This window comes from Aythya marila (assembly GCF_965140915.1).
Source record: "Aythya marila genome assembly, chromosome: 14".
NCBI lineage: Eukaryota > Metazoa > Chordata > Aves > Anseriformes > Anatidae > Aythya > Aythya marila.
In genome coordinates, this window is record NC_139055.1 from 1,793,900 (window position 1) to 1,816,739 (window position 22,840).

At 34.4% G+C, this 22,840-nt stretch overlaps 1 protein-coding gene across 3 annotated transcripts in view; it reads left to right on the forward strand.

The window, feature by feature from the left end:
• GABRA1 (gamma-aminobutyric acid type A receptor subunit alpha1) overlaps window positions 1-21,995 on the forward strand; it is a 44,379-nt gene extending 22,384 nt beyond the window's left edge. For 2 of the 3 annotated variants that reach the window (XM_082771268.1, XM_082771269.1), the window contains 6 exons: window positions 2,440-2,660; window positions 4,398-4,480; window positions 8,749-8,892; window positions 13,403-13,555; window positions 16,214-16,416; window positions 19,288-21,995. In XM_082771268.1, coding sequence (XP_082627394.1) covers window positions 2,440-2,660; window positions 4,398-4,480; window positions 8,749-8,892; window positions 13,403-13,555; window positions 16,214-16,416; window positions 19,288-19,596 — 1,113 coding nt within the window. In that variant the 3' untranslated portion in view covers window positions 19,597-21,995. Of the gene's footprint in view, window positions 1-2,439; window positions 2,661-4,397; window positions 4,481-8,748; window positions 8,893-13,402; window positions 13,556-16,213; window positions 16,417-17,871; window positions 17,991-19,287 lie in introns of those variants that run through there. The other variant, XM_082771270.1, reaches the window with a different exon arrangement.
• Window positions 21,996-22,840: the final 845 nt, after the last annotated feature.

Genomic DNA, 22,840 nt, shown 5'->3' on the forward strand with positions numbered 1-22,840 from the left:
CTCACATCACTATCATTTTGTGAAAATTTTGATATATATTATCTGAAATAAGAACCATATAAAAACACACACTTTTTTTTTTTTTTCATAAGGACAAAATGATGTTTTTCTAGTAAGCTTTCATTCACTGTTTCTCTACTGTAAGCTCTTCAGGAAAGAATTTCTGTCTTCGTACCTTCCTGTACAGCACCTAATAGAATACAGACCATGGTGTGTTCTACCCTGTATATGAACAGTCTCTGGGCAGAGAGAACAGATGAGTGAATTAGAGAATATATAAAATACTAAATTATTTCCTGCCTGGATCTCACACGTAAGACAAAATGTTATAAATATTCAATGCTATACAATTTATTGCAGATAGCAATCTTCTTTCTTTACTTGCACACTAAGAGATGAAGAATCTCCTCTGTGGAGAATTTATTCTGAATTCTATCTCTCTGATCTGCTTGCACATAGACCAGTGCTATAGTACATGGTTTGTTCTGCATGGCACTCTCCTGTAGAAGAAAGCTCTAATCTGAGTAAAAGATCATCCATGTGTCAGGATTCATTTGAGAGAAATTACTGTACATGTTAAAATGGGTAGTGAAAGCTAAGGAGGTGAGAAAGCTCAGCCAAAAATGATGCAGTCTGTGTGCACTATGACCTATCCGCTAATTTTTAATTGAGTTTTGTCTTCTGCTGTCATATTCCTTACCAAATGTCTCAGACTCTTTGATCTTTTCCAGCCTAAAAAAATTGTGTTCATGTAAAGGGAAGAACCAAACTCCCTTCTTTCAACCTGTATCACTTTCCACTCACCTCCTACTTTGCAATTGCTAGAAATAAAAAGGGAATGCACACTGAAGTGATACCACCTTCTGGGCTTGTCTTTTACCTTTCTCACATGTGTACGAAGAAATCTTTGGAGCTAGTAAAACACTGAGAAAATACAATATTTTAACGCCTCTTCCTCTGAACAAATACCAATTCCAGAAGCACACTAAGCATGTGATTAAGAAAGTGGAAACACTATTATGTTTGCAATTAAATATGCATCAACATGATTCACGGGTCTCAGATATAAAGAAAAAAAAAAACAAACAAAAAAACCAAACATGACAGCAAAGACCATTCCATAGAACTACTACTATTGTCCACAATAAATTTATATAGTCACTTCATGCCTTGAAAACCAAAAAGCCACTGCTAGACTTAGTATTGTTGCTTGCTGATAGTTGCACAATTAATAAGCAGCTCACACTTGCTTATGTCATACAGAGTGTTACAATTTGTTAAAACAAAATTCATGAGTCTGAAGGAGTCTGCTATGGATAGATTTTTAAATGTTCATTCCAGAATGTTTCTCTTTACTAGCATATTCCTTGGGGAAGCTCTTTTACTTGTAGCAGTGTGCCAGAGCCATTTTCCTTCAGGATTTGCCATCAGACATTGGCACAGGATCTCAGCAAAGATTCAGCTTCTCAGCCAAATGATTATAATTCAGAGTAATTTTGAACAGTGTTTGGATAGCTGCTTTTGATATTTATCACAAAAATCTTGACCATGAGTGATAGCATAATCTCATACAGCACTTCCATGTTAGAATGGGATTTTTCTCTCGGTAAATATTAAATTATCCATAAGAGTTTTCCACATTTTTACCACATCAGAGTGGGAAAGTACTCTGTGTTTTATCTAAAATACACCAACATATGTTTCTTAACTTCACTGTCTCCCTCTTAACTTCTTTTCTATTGCTTTGTAAAAAATAATTCTTTCATTTCATAGCAAGTTTTTTGTTTGTTTTATTCTCCCTATATACACTGACTCAGCCAGTGCATCTCCTCCCCATTGCCTCAGTCCTTGCATAACCAAACTATTACTGTTGGTCCAAAGCAATCCTCAGCTTGCACTCTCTTGAGTCCAGTGATATGGACCAATGAGCCATTTCATGTCTTTTAAATAAGACCACATAATTCTAGTAGTGTGAACTTTTCACAGGTTGACTACCTCTTTATGCTAATGAGACACCTAAAACAAAAGGCTCTAGTAAGATCCTGTCTCACCAGGCTTATTTTATTCTAAGATACATATTCTTTGCAGGCTATGCAAAATGGCTGAATATCCACAGCTTCAAGTCACAGTTTTATGGAAGGTGAAAGGAAAGGGAGAAAAGGGCAAAATATGTTGTTTCTATTATATTATACCTTAAATTCTTGTTTAACTTTTGATATGCTATTCTTCCCAACATTTGTTCTATTGAACACAGCAATGTTGTTGTAACTGTTAAAGAACCAGCAGATACATTGTAAGTAATACAAAGAACGAACGTTCTGGTAATTACTAATTTCATTAATTGTCTTGCTTTTAGGGAACAGTAAGAATATAATTTTCAAGTTCCTGTATTGCAACATATGACAATATTACCTTTTTTTTTTTTTTGAATTGGTGTAGGAATACACTATAGATGTATTTTTCCGCCAAAGCTGGAAAGATGAAAGATTAAAATTCAAAGGACCTATGACTGTTCTCCGGTTAAACAATTTAATGGCCAGCAAAATTTGGACACCTGATACCTTTTTCCACAATGGAAAGAAGTCAGTGGCTCATAACATGACAATGCCAAATAAATTACTACGAATTACAGAGGATGGGACATTGCTGTATACAATGAGGTGAGCCCTAAAATATTATATCCTTCATTTAGTTTGACAATATAACTTTGTAAAGCAAGATATTTTCCAAACAGGAAACAGGTTCCTCTTTCAGTGTAATTTGATTCCTGCTTAGTAATTATTTTCACAATAGGTCATAGAATGATGGATAAATAGACATTTGCAGTGTTCATTTTTTTCCTCTTGCTGTGCCACCTTTATGTGCCCTGGATGCATCTCAATACTTAATTTTAAAAAGGTACCTAGAGTATTAGGAATCCATCAGTTTGCAAAGAACCTTAATTTGGAGCTGCTTTCAAGTATTCCATCAACAAAACAGAATTACAGAAAGGTTTGGGTTGAAAGAGACCTTAAGGACCATCCTGTTCCAATGTCCCTGACATGGTTAGGCACACCTCCCACAAGATCAGGCTGCCCAAAGCCCCATCCAGCACGGCTTTGACCATTTCCAGTAGAAGTAGAATAGAGACTGAAAGTTGAACATAATCTGGCCTCTAGATCATCTATAAGGGTCTCTAATTTTTGTTTCCTATAGAAAGCAGATTCTAAGAACTAGCAGATGACCAGAGAATTCATTGCACATTCTCATTTCTTGTGCTAGTTGGTAATACAGAACATGAGAATCTAGAAATGGACATTTCTTATTCCATTTGTAACAACAATACACTATAGTGTTTGAAAAGTTAGGGGTATGAAAGATTCCCGTACTGGCATCATTCTTACTGGAAATGGGGTACTCTCCATGACAATAACAAATTGAACTAACCAGTTGTCAGCAATAGGGTAAATATATCCTTTGAAAATAATGATGGTACACAGTGGTGGAAACATTCTGGATTAAAAAGACCTTGAATTAAACAATGAAAGAAATGGTATTTTGTAGCTGTCTACAGAGCTACATGTTCGTGAATCTTTTGACTCAAAGTCAAGATGGATAGTTTAGTGTGTAGGTGAATATTGAACTTTCATTTTACAATTCTAAAAATGCTTTTAAAAGCAATACAAGTATTTGGAGAAAACAACATTTCCAGGATTTTTGGAAGTTTGTTAAGTGTGTTCAATGTATCTGAAACATCAATCAAGGCTCCCTAGGCTACAGTAGAATATGGTTGGCTTGTGCTTAGAGAAGTCCAGGTCTACCTAAATGCTTGGGCTGCTAGGGATTTAATCCACAAGAACACTACCATGGCAGCACGTGGTTCATGTCTCCATTTTTGACCATAACCATTTCTATTTCTTCATCTTTGCAAGTGCCTTATTGAAGTCTTCTGCCTGATAGTCAATGCTACTGTCCATTCCTTGCTGATGTTTGATATGCAATTGTTTCAGCAAATGTTTCTAGTTTACTTAACCTCTCATATTAAGCAACATGCTTGCATCCAAGCCAATAGCATCATAATGATTTCAGCAAATGTCCAAACAACCAGAATGGGCCAGCTGAGTGACAGCAGCAGGGAAATGATTTTAGTTTCCAAGAGAACTTAATCCTCACACCAAGGTACAAGTCTGAGTGTGTTTCTGCTGTATAGTAAGCCAAGGTAGGGGGCAGACTCAGTCCCACTACTGTGTTTACACATGTAGCCTGTCAGCATGCCTGTCAGCGCCCCTAGAGGGGGCCTGTTCTAGCTGTTTATTAATTACATAAAAATAGTATAATGCCTGTTATGTGTCTTTACAGAAGTCTATTTGCTATTTCTATGAAACTAGAATAAATCTGTGTTTTTACTCACATTATAGATTGACTGTGAGAGCAGAGTGTCCAATGCATTTAGAAGACTTTCCTATGGATGTACATGCTTGCCCTTTGAAATTTGGAAGCTGTAAGTTTATTTTTAAATTGAGGTTTCTCCATTTTAAGGCCATTTTAAAAAAGTATTTTGCAACTGGGCAAAATTCAAGGTTTTAATTGTGTATTTTTCTGTCTTAAATATGTGTCTTAAAGATCCTCCAGTGTCATACTTGGACATTCACAAAGAGAAAAATGTTAACACTCAACTTCTAGAAAAATAGCTTAGAAAACATTAATCTTACAGTTGCTTTATTTTTTTTTTAAGTCCCCAAATCAATTTTAGAGAGAAGTAATATGGACTGTGGATAACTCAATTGGTTTAGGTAAAAATAGTTTTGCTACCATAGTCTTACTATGTTTAGAACAAAATTTTGTCTTAGACTGCAATACCATTCATATTTCAATCATGTGACACATCTGGAAGCGGAAAATGTAGGACTCTCTTAGGAGATTTGTGACACTTGCAGCATTTTTAACCTTAGATGGGGAACACACTGACCAAATATAATGCAACTGAAACCGGAGTAATAACTGACACCACTTACAATAAATTGAGAATTTCTCCCAAGAATTTTGATTTGAACTGTAGCCAACCTGTAACTGATACTTTGAAATTTAAACATATTATTTCCATAAATTAAAATATAATCCCTGCTACAACTCTTTAAGATTAAATAAATAAATTGAAGAGTTGTTTTACTCTGGTTGATTCAACACAAACATAGAAGAAAAAAATATGTGGAAAATGTAATAGTGTACAAATTGTTTCCTCAGTGGCTATTTTTTCTTGTAGAAATGGATCATTTCACTGATAACAGGTACTTAGTGGCTTGATACATTTTAGAAGTCAACACACAGAAAACATAATTCATTCTTCAAGTGGTACCAGACAGGGTGATAACTTACTTTGGGCTGAATAGCTCTATAGTTACAATGAGAAAGGACTGACCTTTTGTCTTTAAAGACCTACTAGCCTCCTAGATAAGATATACAGAACAAAAAGCTCATACAAAGTTGGAGTATAACTGACAGGAATAGTTTACTATTTGAATGTTAAGTTTTCTTACAGCACTTCCAATAAATCTTTCCAAATCTCTTGTGAAACAGATGAGGGGAAAATGTTAATTAGTATAGGGCAGTGGGTCCTGGACCTATAACAGCAGATCTGTGCACCTGGAATCACCCAGGATCCCAGTTACATCAGAAGTGGTCACAGAGCTAAATTTCTCTTGAAAGGCACATTGAGGAGTTTATGCTGACTGTATGTTGGATCTGGAAGCTAGGAAGATGGATACTTGTGCATAAAACCTGCTAACATAAAGTTAAACCATCAAGAGGTTTTGTATAAAGGTGAACTAGCGGACTGAATTTTACACTTCTATCTAAATTTATTCTGTATTTTTTATCATTATATACATTTATTTTCTTAAATAATAAAAAAACCCACAGAATTATTTCTAAATGAAATATCATTTTCTACACCAGACTCAGAGGTGAATACTAACATTCTAATTTCAGAATGCAGGTATGGGCCATTATATTTTACAGGCTATTTAGAGTATTTTTGTGTTTTGAACACAAATGGTCTTCAAGACAGCTGTTCTTAGCAGGAGCTAACAAAACAAGTAAGTCCAAATGCTGGGAAGGGCCATGAGACAAGATCAAGGTCTTTTCAGGGAACCTTTGCTTTCTGCTACTAATTTAAAAGGAGTTTCTAATCTAGGGGAGTGGCTTCCGCAACCTGCTTTTACTGCAAACGCTGCCTGGGGACTTCACCGTCCAAAAGAGGACCTTAAATACGTGTCTTTCCCATTCTTCCCATTAGATTATACAACATAGTTATCAGATTATGAAATATTTCTGTCTGAATACTTAGGTATTGATACCAATAGAATTATCTCCCACTGGACAAATGGCTAGACTCAGGCAAGTGAAAACAGGTCTCACAGTTGTACATATAAAAAGAGAACAGTTCTTAAATTTAATTGCTGATTTTCAGTAGGAATCTCCTTTCAATACATTTTGACGTTTTTATCAAACAACTAAAGCAATTCATAAAATTCATCTTAATGAACTGAAGAATTTAATGTAAAAGTCCTTCAGTTGTAATGAAAGACACTCCTTATGTGCAGATTACAATACCAGACTTAGTAGCTCCCCAAGGTAGTGTTTGCCCAGCAGTGTTTGTTTTGAATTAAATTGGATAAGAGTTTTTCCATATCCTCCACTATTACTCATCTCTTGTTGAAGCTGGATTCAGAAAAGCCTCACATTTGAAGGAGTGGCATATATGGACTCTGTCCATACTGTAGAGGCCAACAAATGCTTGACCCAGCTCCAAGGCTAAAATGATTTGCCAAAATCACAGTTTGAGCTAGAGGTTATTCCAATGTAAATACAATGTGACAAATGCTAAAGAGGCTTCTGGAACAACAAAAAGCCGTATGTTGGCATAACAAAATCAGAAAGGCAGCTGCTGTCCTCAGCTCTTCCCACAAAAATCTGATTGTCAGTTTAAAACTAAGGCCACTCTGGAAAGCAGCACTGAAAGGAGCAAAAGGGTATGTTGAACTTATGCAATGTGTCAACTGGATGCTGAAGGTAGGAGGGAGAACAGACTGTCCATGATGGAAATGGAGAAGTGAACCCGGTGGGGTGAGCTCATTTCCAGCACTGGTGAGCATGCTGCCTTCCCTCTGACTCCTAATCCACTGTTTCCCAGTAGCTCAGGAAATCAGTTCCCTCTCTTCCAAACTACTCTTGTGATCCAAAATAAGTAAAATGCTTGAAAGTTTAATATTAATATTATCTTTTTTTTTTTTTTTTTTAATTTTATTTGGCTAGACTAGCAGGCCAATTCTTGTACTTACTGTGGCTATTATTTTTAAGGTTGGAGTTATTAAGAAGTAGATTTGCATTTACCACTGCTTCCAAAAGAGCTAAGTATATGTTGTAGTGTTTAGGGAATAAGAAGTCTGAGGGCAAAAGTAACCTTCCACTTAAATAATGTGGGATCAAATACCATGCAATTAATTTACCAGCACACTCCATTCAAAACCACCTCTTTAATTACTGTTATCTCTTACACTGATACGATAAAATTATTAACTCACAAATGAGGTCAAGGGAATCAAATTGTTACTTTCCCTTTCCTGGTTGCCTGTTCTGAAAGCACACAGAGAAAATCTCATCCTGCAGGTAGGAGTCAGTTAGTCACCTATACACACATTTATAGTATGATTTTAGGTGTCCTAAGATGTCCCATCTGGCTTCCAGCTGCCTCTGGTGGGTGCAAGCTTTATGTAGGTTCTAATCACACATTCAGTCCCATACATGTCTTGGATACTCCTAGGTGCCAAGAATGACACTCAATGTCTGTATGTAGACAACTAACTCCCACCCTGAATGCTCAAAGCAAGAGCTGTCAGACTGCAGACTACACAAAATGGCAGAAGAATATTACAATACTAAGGTAAAAAATGTTATGTATAGTTTAATTCATTAAATAACAGAAATAGTACAATAATAACAGCACAAAACACTTGGATGATATACGTAGGATACTACTGAATTATCTATATAACATGCTAGACTAATTGGGCCTGGAAAATACAGTGGTTTTTGTTTGCTCTTTTTAGGACTTAAATAAATGTAAACTTTAATAAGTGTGAGCATTCCGCAGAAATAACCAGACAGGAAAATAGATTCACTGTGATTTAAACTCATGTGAGCCTAGGCAGCCTCAGAACTATCTGCTATACTTGTTATACAGCAAAGGCACCGTGAGAGGGTGATGACAAAATGGAGAGTTCTAGCCAGGCTGAAGAAGAAGTCACTGGAGCTACTCTGAAAAGGACTTATTTTCTGACAGTGGCCCAGACACCACCAAACCACCACAAATTAAAAATAGTGGGGCTCGTCTGTCTTTATAGTAGTTAAAAATTAGAATAAGAGCTGGAGTCCTTGCATGACCATGAAATTCCATGTCTAACTCTCCCTTCTGGTTATTCAGATTTTATATAGGTGGTAATGATGTAAGAGAGAGAAAGACTTTCAATGTCATTGAAGGCGAACCTTAATCCAGCCCTACAGCAGCTATTTAGCTGATCATAATATGGATAGACCTGTAAAATCACTTATATTCCCCATAATCAGAAAGTTCCAGTATGCTAATCATGGTTTTTCTACAAGTTATTACAGAGTATTAAGTATTCAGAGTACTGCTCAAAACCTTGTTCTGTTAAAGACATAGCGGTAGATGGACAAAAGCTGAAATGCAATGTATTCGTTTTAAATTAGATGCTTATACCAGAGCAGAGGTTGTGTATGAATGGACACGGGAACCTGCAAGATCAGTGGTTGTGGCTGAAGATGGCTCTCGACTGAACCAGTATGATCTGCTTGGACAAACTGTGGACTCTGGAATTGTTCAGTCCAGTACAGGTTTGTGAAAAAGGGTTACCAGTTTATAGCAAAATGAGATCTCAAAGATAATATTCTTGGAGGCAGTGAAATAAGATGCTAAAAAAAAAAAAAAAAAAAAAAGCATATAGTCTCATAAGGAGGTATTTAGAAAGTGAAAAAAAAATATGTCACCAAATTAAAAAACAAAACAAAACAAAACATTTGGAACATCCAAACATAGTATTTTGGTACTTTAATGCTGCCACTACCTTTTACTCCAAAACAATTAAAACTGAGATACACAAATATAGCCATATAGTCCTTGTTTAAAGTATTAGTTAAGTGTAATGTTGAAGCTGGCTAAAAAATTTTGCACTTTGCATTTGCTGTTTCAAAATTTAATCTTTGGGTGTGATTTGTTGTTGTTGTTTTGTTTGCTTGTTAGTTTTTTATTACTTTGGAAAGGCACAAAAATCTGAATACAGTAATAAACTGAACTTTGAGCATGAACAAGATCTTGAAGTGTTGACTGGAATTAATGTTCCATGAATCAGAGGGATGCACTCCATTAGACATAGCTGTATTGCTCTGAATATCTCTGCAGTTGTAATGGGATGCACTCCATTAGGCATAGCTGTATTGCTCTGAATGTCCCTGCAGTTGTAATGGAACTGAAGAAGTACCTGCCTATGCCAAACTTTCTAATCTGTCATTCATAAAGTGAAAAAATATTTAAAGGAAAGTGAGTCACTTTAAGGTGAACCCTAAATTGTGTCTGATTTTTTTATTTAGCTTCTCAGTATATGTTCATGTGGCCTATTAAGCTAACAAATTTTCTCATAGACTAAAATTTCCAGTGGACCACTATTCAGGTTACTGTTTGGAAGCTTCTGTTGATGTAATCGTAAAAGTAAGTGGGATGGCAGAAATAAGGACTTCACATAAGAACTATCAACACAACTGCTTCCACAGATTCACCACTTTCATTATTGAGCACTGAGGTCTGCATTGGTCAAAGAGAAAGAAAAGCAGTGAGAACTTTTGGCCTGGCCACAGACAGAAATATTCCTGTTGATTTCTTTGGAGCCAGTAATTCACCTCACCTGCCCTTTCCTGGCAAGTCAGTGTAATTTGTGAGGGACTGCAAGGGTCCTGAGCTCTTTGCTCTTTCTCTTTGGAGGCTATTCACTCAGAGAGACCACAGCAACCTGCATGGTTGCCCTTTTGCACTCATTTCCAATTCCCTGCTTACCCGATGCATTTTAAGGGCAGCAGGACAGTCAGAAAAGACTCCAACTTGGGAACATATTTAAACTGAACAGATAATAGCAGATATAATTCATGGTAGTTAGATGGTACTGTGAGAAGCACTCTTTAAATTCATAAGACAGTCAGAAAATAGGTGTTTAAATAGAATTAAGGCAAACCTAAGAAATGTAAGAATTCTTTATATATTTCCATGAAGTAACTAAATTACATTTCCTTTGCCCATGATATTTCATAGTTTTGAATTCTGCCTCCTTTTTTCTGCCTGAAATTTTTACCATGCCAATCCATAAAGTTAAACGAAGTGTTATTATTTACTAAAACAAATATACTATTGTTTAGATGCAGAAAAACGTTATAAAAAATTAAATACAATGATTATCAAAACTAAAACCAAGCCTGTTAAATAATCTTTTAGTACAAAACTTGCAATTCTCTTAAATTAACACCTGATAAACATATACAGTGGAAGAAACATTGATTGCTTGCAAATTCAATATCTCAAGGAAAAGTGCTTCTTGACATTTGCCCTCACCAAAATAGTGGTGGGGTCAGAAGTGGGTAATGGCCTTTCTTCACATTCAAATAGCTGGGCAGCTATCTCAACACAATCCTCCAGCACATCTTTATCCTCTGATCATCTCTGTTTTAAGACATGACATACGTAATGAAAACTGTGAAATCCCTCCCTGTTTTTAGAGGGATGGAGATTGACTCATCTGACAAAAGGGTCTTTTTTTCTTGTTCGGGGTCTAGAACAAGATAAATACAATCTGATTTTTTTTCATGAAAAGAGATCTGCAATTGTTGTTGTCTTCAAGATAGTCTTTCAAATACTAAAATGCTTTTACAATCTAGTTATTCACACATCATAGAATGCCTCAGGTTGGAAGGGACCTTAAAGATCATCTAGCTCCAGCCCCCCTCAGGTTGCCCAAGGCTCCCATCCAGCCTTGCCTTGAACACCTCCAGGGACAGGGCATCCACAACTTCTCTGGGCAACCTGTTCCCATGCCTCGCTGCTTCTACAATGAAAAATTTTCTCCTAATGTCTAATCTCTTAGTTTAAGACCTCTTTAAGACCATTCCCCCTTGTCCTTTCATTATCTATCTGAGTAAAGAGGATCCTCCATCCTTTTTATAAGCCCCCTTTCAAGTATTGAAAGGCTTCAATGAGGTCTTCCCAGAGGCTTCTCTTCTCCAGGCTGAGCAACCCCACATCTCTCTGAGTGGAAGAGGAATTGGTTGAAAGTTGGACAGTGGTCAGTAGTGGTCACGTGGCCATATATTTTAATTAAAGACAAAATATGGGAAACTGAAGATTCCATAAATAACTGGAGTGTTTTAATCTCTTATAGTTATTTAAGTAAGTCCCATTAAAAATCTATTATATTCTAATAAATGACTCCAGTCCACTGGTATTTTGGAGACCTACAAAAATGTTTTTGACTTATAACTAAACTGTAAGAATTATTCTAGGTCTATGTTTTGCCTGAGATGCTCATGACATTACCTTTAACTGACTTCTAGCTCAGAACTATTTTCTTAACAGATGAGAGTAGTCCCTGTCTTTTAAATTGCCTTCATGCTTCGAATCTTGTTCTCATTTTCCAGGGGTTAAAAATAATTTCATAATTTAAGCAGCTAAGTAAAGCTTCAGAGCAGAGTGGTGTATTCACTCTATATTCTTAGCTCACCAGCTATAATCACTGAATTAATTCTGACACATCATTGTGAACATTTTATATCTGATTGCATTAAAATAGTTTCCCATGACATATCATAGCAGATGAAATTTAATTATTGTTTTTTCTAGCTAAGACTGGCACCCTTCAGAAAATTATAATCTCTGTTACTGGTTGTTCTGGTGAAAGTTACAGAATAATGGGTAAAAATCAAGTCAATGCCCCCCATGCTGTTCCTGAAGTCCTATTTTCTGAAAGAAGATTTTCCTTGTATGTCCTTTGCTCTAGCTCTCAATTTTTAATTGGTTCTCTTTTCTGTCCTTTGCTACTGACTTCTATTTTATATTAAAACATACAGGGAATATTGTCATGTCTTATAAATAAGATTTCCTCAGGGTTATATATTGAGAAATATTGTTCAACTGAATGTTCTTTTACACTCTGAATTAAAGAAAAGGGCATTTGACATGCTTAGTACATAAGCAGTCAATGTCTAGACATAGTTTTTCAATCCAATTTAAGCTTTTCCTGTACAAATACAACAGTCTCTTTCCAGTCTCTTCTTCTGTACAAGTGCAACAGTCTTTTTCCAGAGAGTGTGAAATGGCAATTTCACATCATCTCTAATCTAGGCAGAGGTTTTCATCCAGTCACATTTCCACCTGTTTCTTTCCTAAGCTAATGTCTATTGAATAAAGAATCAATCTTCGGTGAACAATATGTCACAAGTATATGTTTTGCAGTCTATATACTGTTTCTCAAAATCTGTTTTCAATGATGTTGTCAATATCTGTAAATATTTGCTGTCCTCTGGAAGAAATGATTTATATAGTTATATAAATACTTAAGATGCCTTTTGTATGTAATTGGAATACCCAGATCATATATTCTTACAGCACCTTAAAAGTTACCGGTAATGAAAATATTATACATTATTCTTGTGTTGGCCATTTACTATGGGAGAGAATATTAATTTAGTAAGGTACTGAATTAGTGGTATAGGGATGCTTAATCTTCACAGCAGATAAAGCACTAACAGTGATAATACAAACATAATCACATCAACAATTACAACTACAGCTTGGCCCTACTGAAACATTTCTGACTTCCTGTCTCCATTCAGTCATTGTTTGATGATTACATGTGTATGTTACAGTGTGTTTCCATCTTCTAATGGAATAAAACCTTTCAGAAGAGGCCTAAACAGCCACCAGTTAATGCAGACTTTTATTCAGTACTCAGTGAAGAAGATGAAAAGGATGGTAATTTAATTAGCATTTCCCAGAACTGTCTAGTTTTGTATTATTAGTGGAACTTTATTATTAAATGGGGGAACTTTTATTATTAAATATTTTCTTCAGAGCTGACCCAATTTGATCTGAGGTCTTATTTTTATAACAGTAGTGATTACGATGAAAGTTATATAACTGTATAACTATGTAGTTATAACTATATAACTATATAACTATATAAAATTAGATATATATAATGAGTTCCTATAAGGTCTTGTAATTTGTTTATTTATAAAAGCTTTAATGTTTTTTCTGTTTTGTTTGTTTGTTTGGTTGGTTGGTTTTGTTTTGTTTTTTGTTTTTTAGGAGAATATGTTGTTATGACTACACATTTTCATTTGAAAAGAAAGATTGGTTACTTTGTCATTCAGACTTACCTGCCATGCATCATGACAGTGATACTGTCACAGGTGTCCTTCTGGCTTAACAGAGAATCTGTTCCAGCAAGAACTGTATTTGGTAAGAAAGATCTATAAACTCCTTGGCAATCACATGCCAGATAATTTTAAGAAATTTTGTGATAAAACTGGTTATGTGTAATGTGATATTGGAGAACAGCAGGAGTCTGTACACAGTGCAGTACACAACAGTTAACGTGTTCCATTGTGAAGATGCATCAGAAGCTGATACAAGTTCCAAAGCTTTTAAACTGACTGTAAAAACAGACCTGAAAATATCTCAAACAATCTATTCCAGTTCTACTTTTCCAAAACAATAAATATATGAATAAAACATTTCTGATAAATGGCAATGGCTTTCATGGCGGGGATTGTCAAAAAGTTTTAATCAATGGGTGTTAGTCCTTTGAAAATTCGTATCTTGAAAACACCTTTTGTAGGCTGCTGTCTCCTATTGAAATCAGAGATCATCTATTGGGTTTATAGCAGTGAAAAGATGCACTTAATGAATGCAGTAAGGAGGAAGTCTGAGGGATTCTAAGTTTATACAGTTGGTCCCTAGTGTTTTAACTGCTGCCTGTAAACACTTATTTTAAAATTAGGAAAAAACAAAACAAACAAAAAAAACAACTAGCATGTTTTTTGAAGCTATTATTCCAAGTCAAGCACATGGTTAAAAAATAAATTAAAAAAAAAATATATATATATATACACACATGTATATATACATCTATATGTATATATAACAAATCTGGTTAAGGAAAATAGAACCTAAGATTTTTGAAATGTGACCTAGTCTTTTTGTGGGAGGCCTGAATATCTTTGGCAGAGGAGGTGGAAAAACACACAGCCAAGTGGGGTTTTAGACCCATTTCCCTGCCTTGGGACAGTGCTGGGGCAAGATGCCATGGGCCCTTCTCCTTTGCTGAAAAGTGTTTATGTATTTACAGTGTACACAGCAAAACTGGAGAGAATAACAAGGCCTGATGTTGAGAAACATGCAGACACTGTTCAGCTATTGTTGAACAAGAGTTGCTTTTACATGTATTGACCTTTCTCTTGCTCTCTTCATAGTTTTGCTTTAGTTTCCCAAAGCCTCTGGAAATAATTCATAACTTGCATAACCTTAGACCTCATGAACCAAGTAAAGACTTTCTGTAGATGTATGGATCTGCATTTACAAAAGAATGGTTTAAAGCACAAGAAAATTAAATTTGATTTACGTAATATGATTTAATGTCTAAAATTAGTTCAGAAGTTTTATCACTGATAACTAATCTGGGACTTTTATGAGCCTCTGTACTCAAAGCTATTGAAGTTGTAACTATTTTATCTCTCTTTGCATATGCCATTTAAAAATAAATGTCAGATCAGCATTTTGCAATGCCATACTTCATTGTCCCTAGATGGAGAACAAAATTTTCTAGTCTCATAATGAATAGTAAATAATACTGTATGACGTTGCAGCTGTTATCTTGAGATATCTCAAAATTTTCCTCTTAGAAGGCACTATTTAGTAAATAGTGTTGTGTTTGTTTTATTGTAACATAACAAGATAGGTTTTTTCATTTCCTAATGACTGAAAAAATGTCACAATATTTTGCATGTATGTATACATACAGAAGCACAGCTTAGATATTTTAGCCCACTCTTACTAGCACAGACCATATAAATTATAAAACCTGCTTGGCTACTACATAAGAGAAATATAAGCTCACTAATAATGAGTCAAAGATGAGATTAGGTTGTCTTTTGGGGAAAGAAACTGCTTCCTCACTAGGCACTAAAAATTCAAGTTCTTTACACCAGTACATAAATACATTGTTCATTATTTGCCCTGTTTTATACCACTGCATGTTTTCAATAATACTCAGTGCAGTGAAGATGTACCAGCAAAGCACATTCAATATGTGACACTGCAGTTGTCAAGGTAACTTGTGGACATACGATTTGATGTAAACATCTAGCCTACGCTTGTAGATTTTTTTCAAGCTGCTGTAGGCAGAATGAGTTCAACACAGCCCTGCCACTCACTGAAAGCTCCATGGCCAGCTAAGGAAAAAAGTGTCAGCAGCAATGGGACAAGCGGATATCAGAAATACAAAAGCATTGTTACTGTTCTTATATAAGTTCTTTGCTATTTTCAGTGAATCAGTAAATAAAAGGACAGATCTCTAAAACCATCAACTTAAATATATGGAATATATCACATAAAGCTTAGTATGTTTGAGTATAGGTTTGAAGGAACATATGCTACATAAACTACCATTAATCAGGCTGAGTAACATGAAAACAATAGGTTTTCAATATTTATATCTTATTATCCTAGAACTGTTGCAAGAAAGAACTAAAAATATGAAATACTTAAATCTGCAGTGCAATTCACAGGGCTTGGATAAGGAACAGCAACAATAATTCCTCAAATTCCATGAAGCATAAAGTAGCATCCAGTCCAAAATGCAAAATATTATTTCTATCCCCATTTAAAAAAAATACCATTGTACTAAAACAATGTCAAAGAACAAAAGGTATAGAAGAGATGTTACAAAGAACCTGCAACTTCCACAGAAATTGAAATTTGATTTTAAGTGAATTTAAGTGTAGAGGTCTACAAAAATTAGGGGTAGAAATACGGGTTTCACTTCTATTGTGGTAGTTGAGAATTGAAACTCAAAATATAGCCACTCATATAAAGACCTAAAAACTGTTTGTTTTTCAGGAGTAACAACTGTCCTAACAATGACTACGTTGAGCATTAGTGCAAGGAATTCACTACCTAAGGTGGCCTATGCCACTGCTATGGATTGGTTTATAGCGGTTTGTTATGCCTTCGTGTTTTCTGCACTCATCGAATTTGCAACAGTGAACTACTTCACAAAGAGAGGTTATGCATGGGATGGCAAAAGTGTCGTTCCTGAAAAGGTAACACCACTTAATTCCAACAGGTCATATTATGTCATGCATGATCTCCGTATATTTTAGCCTATTAGAGCTCCTGTACAATTTAAATAGTTATTCTAAAAGTTTCCTCATGTTCACCCACACAGCATTTCTACACACACACACAGAATAATTGCTTAGACACTGAGTACCTCAATACGCAGTCTTCTTCTCTGGATGATATTTAGTGCTATTATTATCATAAAAAATTTGCATAGTCTCTGATTTTTCATAGAGAAAAAAACATTTTTGCAAACAGGCTCTGGGATTTTGACTTGTGCAGATAAGCAGGAAGAAGACACTTTTTTTTTTTTTTCTTTAAAGGGAAGGCAATTCGTTCTCTAATATTTTATCAAGAGAAAATGTTCATGCCTCAATATATACGTAAAAGAAAATCTTGTGACTGCAGTACTTGAGAGTTTTCAAATTGTGTGGCTCCCCAACTTAAACTTCAAGAGAGTTACCGTGTAACCATGATCACTACCGAGCCTTTTCTTTCCTTTGCCTCCTATTTTTTCCCTATTAACAGAAAAATGTTATTCCTAATTCTTAGCATATAGGAGAAATTGAATTGTTCTTGGGGAAGCACTGACTGTCATTCTGTAATCCTGTTCCACACATTCCTCAAGGAAATGAAGGACATCACATTGACTCCTTTGGTATGGGATTAGACTGTCTGTAAATCACATATGCATCAAACTGTTGAGGGTGCGTACAGGATGAAAGAGAAAGTTTCTGATTTTCTATGAAATATCACATGACCTCCTTCTGTGAGGAAGCTCATTTTGATTTTTTTTTTTTTTTTAAGAGATCTTGAAAGAGACTTTTAACTTTCCTAATTACTTATTATGAACATTCACAGATTAGAGATTCAGCAGAATAAATATTTGAAGGAGCAGATGTTAGTCATTGGTATGTGAATATATGTGTTTAATTCAGGAATGTATGCCTATATATAAATATTCTTTATCTTTTTTTTCCCCTATTTTAGTCGCATAAGACTCTCAATGCGAGAACAGAAATAAAATTAAGACATTTACAAGATGAGAACAAACGTAAAAGTACTGCGGAACAAAGTGAAGTAACTTAAAAGTATAGTATTGAGCTTCATGACAATTTGTTAATATTGAGTTTTCAGTTATTGATGAACTTTTTTACTTTACTGAAAGTAATTTATTTGCTTCTTTTTTTGCCCCTATCTTCATGATATCTATTTTTTAATAAAATAGGTGGTATTAATAAAACATAATAATTGAATATTAAATATTGACTTTTGAACATAGCCTACCTGGTAGCATAAGTTACTATTACCAGCCACTTCATTTGTTTCAAATAAAACTATTATTTTTGGGAAAACAAAACAAAGCAAAACAAACAAACAAACAAAAAAACAACACTAAATACGCAATATTCAGCTTATGTTTCCTTCCTGTGCAGGACTCTATATGATGCTTCTACAAGCCTCTCTCCACTTGTCTGGATGCGTTTGTAGCTTTTCTGCATACTCTCAAGTGTCCTGAAGGAACGCTTCTGCTTCCTTAAACGTTCACCACTTGAACAAGATTTTTTTTTTTATACTAAAGCCAACTACTGGCTTGTTTATACAGCTATAAATCTATAGTTGATCTGTTATAACTAGTAAAACAAAAAAAAAACCTAACACTCCCTCCCTGGGATAGGTGCAAGTTGAAAACAGAATTATGCTTGCTGTTTAGTGAAATGTAATAAAAAAAAAAATAAAATCACATGTGGCTGTTTCTCTTTATCCATAGCATTATTATTTACCTTCTAGAGGACTAAATGATCAACATTTGCTTTAGCTTTTTGGAGCAAACAATGCCTAATGATTTTCTAAGCTCCCTCTAGTCTTTTTTTTTTTTTTTTATCTGTTTCCTCGTAAATGGTGCTTTTTTATACACCTCCTTATCCATCTAGTATATCTCTTTATATTTATCCTTGTGCAGTGCTGGAAGAAGGGTTCAGACTGTCTGCAACCTGGACAGTTGAATTCCAGCTGACATCCCCACACAAGACTTTTTTTTTCTCTCCTAACTAAAATACTGGAAAACACAAGGACCCATTTGACAATCTAGATACTCTTTCCAATAGTTCACCACTGAAAGCTTTTCAATATGTTATTGCTTTAGCAATACAGGTAGGTGTACTGGGTCTATACCACACTAAAAAATTGAACAGCTATTTAGGGCCCTATATTCAGAATGACATTTCATCCATTAGGAACCAGTTGTAACACTCAAACATGAACTTCAATTTTGTTTTCCTTAATTCATATGCTTCTGGCATGTATCCTTAGTGTAAAAAGACCAGTAGATTTACCTATTCCTAAATAATTCATTCTTTTAGTGCATGATCACATTATATTTGTATTGCGTATTTTTATGTATGAACTGTGTGAGAATGCGTTATAAAAAACATTATTTGTTTAAACATTGAAAAGCTACATTTAAAAACTAAGTGTCTTTTAAAGCTTTTGGCCTGGTCAAGTTTGTTTGATTAAGGCAGTGTTGAATTCTGAGTCGATCATCACTGCTAATTACCATTAAAGGTAATTTTGTGTATCAGTAAGCCTAGCTATCAGTACAAGTCCTTATTATAGTTTATCAATCACATATGTTGGTTTAACTAATACAAGTAATCCAGACTGATGATTTTGTCCATATCTTCATCTAAATATTTTGCATGAGTTATGTGCCCAAATACTAGCTTCTTCCTTAGAGCCTATCACAATTTGTGGTATAAACTTCTTCTTTTGTTGCAAAAGCTCATGGTGCTTTTTCAGTTTGTTATCTATTGAGAAAACAGTACAAATAAAATATTTTCTTCTTTCTTCAGCCAAAGAAAGTGAAGGATCCTCTCATTAAGAAAAACAACACATACACAGCTGCAGCTACAAGCTACACCCCTAATATTGCAAGGGACCCTGGGCTGGCAACCATTGCTAAAAGTGCAACAATAGAGCCCAAAGAAGTTAAGACAGAAACAAAACCTGCAGAACCCAAGAAAACTTTTAACAGCGTCAGCAAAATTGATCGACTATCAAGAATAGCCTTCCCATTGCTTTTTGGAATCTTTAATTTAGTCTACTGGGCTACCTATTTAAACCGGGAGCCCCAGTTAAAAGCCCCAACTCCCCACCAATAACCTCATTTATTCATCTAGCTCTGTTTTGTCTTTTGCTCTGGGAATTGCTTCCAGTTTTCACATACAGTAATTCCCATTTGCTTCATTGCTTCTGTCTTAAAGAAAATAAAGGTTTCTTCGTTTAACCAGAAGTAAAATATATCCGTATACGTAAAAACCCTGTGTCCAAGGGAGAGAACGATACATGCTATATAATTTAACAAACTGATTCCTAAAAAGGGAAAGATCTAATAATAAAAAAGGAAAGCATTTTAGATACCTTAAGTACTGACTGTCCCCAAGAGATACTGTATATGGACATGAAAAAGATATTTTTATTCAATGGATTGTGAGGAGCAGGATAGTATTACAAAGTCCATGTTGCATATACTATGCTGTACCATTCAACTGCTGTTTATAATCTTCAAGGATGTAAAGCTTCCCATTTGCCACGTCCTTGCCGAAATAACATAAAATGTTATTTTCTTAATCCTTTGTCCCTTCTATACTCCAAACCACCTGATTTATAATATTAAATGATCTTTAAAAAAAAAGGGAAATTATTCACTGTAGGTACAGTTTATCACTGTATAGCACATAAGATCTAATGGTAACAAATGCTTTAATCTGCTGTTTTACTGAAGTCTTGTTCTAAGCATTGAGTTGTCACTAGAATAGATTTAAAAAGAGTTGCACAATCAAGTGCATATCCCAAGTCCCCTCTATCTCCTGTGTAATCCAAACAAATCCTGGATGCTTTTACAGATAGGTTTTATTCATCATTATGTTTTAGAGAGTTAAAAAAAAGTCGCAAGCTCTAGATGTTGAATGTATTCTTTTATAAAATGATACATTAAAAAAGGTTTAGATTGAAATTTATGGATAGCAGAAAGACAGAATATAGTATTTAAATAATATATGTAAATATGCAGCATGAGATTGTACTTTTTTTTTTTTTTTTTTTTTTTTACTTTTTTAAACTTTTGATCTTAAAACATTGTTTAGGATTCACCTCTTAGCTCTTAATATGTTACTTAACACTCAATAAAACATATTTAGAGCCTAGATGAAGAAAAAAGTATTGGTACTGGAAAGCATAAAAAAATACATAGAAAGTGCTTGGAATTAATTCCATTTGTAAAGTGGTTAAGTGTACAGTAGTTTGCAATTTGACAATGTCATCTGATGTTTACTATTAGATTAACAACTGGTCTGCTCAGGTCATGCATAAATAATAAAGGAAGGGATTATATTTGCTAGGTTAAAAATGGTGAAATATTAAGACAGAAGTTCATCTGTATATTACTGCTATATTTGCTGATACATAACTGTTACAATAAGTGATGTAATATATGTAGCATTAAATACAAAAACAGAAGTCATACACAAAAGAATGTACAGGAAAATAGATTTTATTGAGTAAACTTATAACATTTCATTTTTACTGTAGCAATATATTTGTAGGAACAATATGTAAGGGCTTTAAATACAAGATGTCCATTTTACAGGTACTGTGCTCCCTTAAAAAAATCTAGACAGTATCGCTATTGCTGATTCTTAGAAATAAAATTTCAGATAAAGATTTTTCAAAGAGATGGGAAGAATGATGGTGCAAGCATCAATTCAAAAACCATAATACATGGTACAGAATGAATTTTAAAACAATACTACATGGACCTCCAGAGAAACTGCGAATGAAAATCAAATTTCATAGGCGTGTTTCAGGCAATGTTTTATAAACTTTCTCAATAAATCAGAAAGTTGACATTCTCTATGTTAAAAAAAAAAAGAAATAGTTAATGTTTTATTTATTTATTTATTTATTTTTTTGATTCTTTTTAACGCTTCACTGTCTAACATCTAGTCCTGTCTAAACTTGATAAGATATCTGATTGGATCTTATTAAAAGGGGATGTTTTCATCTTCTGGTATCATGTGTAGATATATGTATAGAAAAAATAAACTATGGCTCTTTAACTTCAGTGTACTTGTTTATCTTGTTATTTTTGGCGTTAAACTAGTGTGTTCATTTATGGCATTTTATCCTTCTAGTAATTCATAGCTACCTTTTGGTCTGCATTTTGCACATTAGATGTGAATATTACTTAACTAGTCTGCTTTTTGCTATGCAATGACTGCATAATATCACCTCTTAGTTTGTTAGTCTATGCCAATAGTATTATACTGTACAAACTTGATTGCAGAGTTTATCAAAGATAAGGTATTCAATGTAGCTTTTTTACAGTGCTTTGCTAAACCATGTAATAATAGTAAGTCTTCCTTGAAAATAATGATACACTCTTATAGAGGACAGTTTCTGTTTACTCCTGGGATAATTTTAAAAAGATGACATTGAATGTTTATTGCACCTCAGTGCAGTGATGTGGCAATAAAACCTAAATCTAATAGAGGTTGTTTATGGCAGAAGCATGTATTGCTTTACAGAGTTTAGCAAAAGCTCTTTATTTTATGTCAGACTGTAATTCTATTATAATAATAAAGCTAAAAATGTTCAATAATGAAAGTGAATGTTTTACTTTGGTTTTCTTTAGTTACTGCTTTTTGCAACGCATTGCTTTATAAACTGCTATTCATTCAAAAAACTTTTTGTGGATTTTTTTTGTCATGAATGCAGTTTAATGGTTGTAATTTTCTGTTCAGTGTTTTCAACGGGAATATTTCCAAAATCTGATTTGACTTTCAAAAAAATATTGTTCAGTCTACATAATGTATTTCCAGTAAAGCAATAAATTGAATCTGATGAACAATTGGTGAGGTTTAGTACCACAAAATGAATATGATATGTGGTAGGAAGAGAATAAAATATGATCTCTCCCACCTAAACTGGCTGATAGACCATTAGTAAAGATGTGGACCTTTTTATTATAGATGTCATATAAATATGGATCTAAGGTCTAAGAAAGACTGTTAGGACAGGACCTCAGGTGGTATAAAATAACACTATTTCACTTATTTAATGAGTTATGGGGATAGCATTTAGACATATGAGCATGTATAGTTTAAAAATACTCAAGTCTTTATTTTCCACATAGAAGAATACAGATACAGGAAAAGTCATTCAAGTGCACTCAGCCCTCAAGTTTTCTTGGGAAAATTCCTGGGAGCAAGCCTCATGCTCTTATGTAGAGGAAGAAAAACAACCAGTGGCAGGCATTTTACAAAGGATCCAAAGCAGGAAAGACTCTCATAAATATATATAACAATATTTACAGCACTCTTAAGAAACTAAGTCTCACAAAGCAAC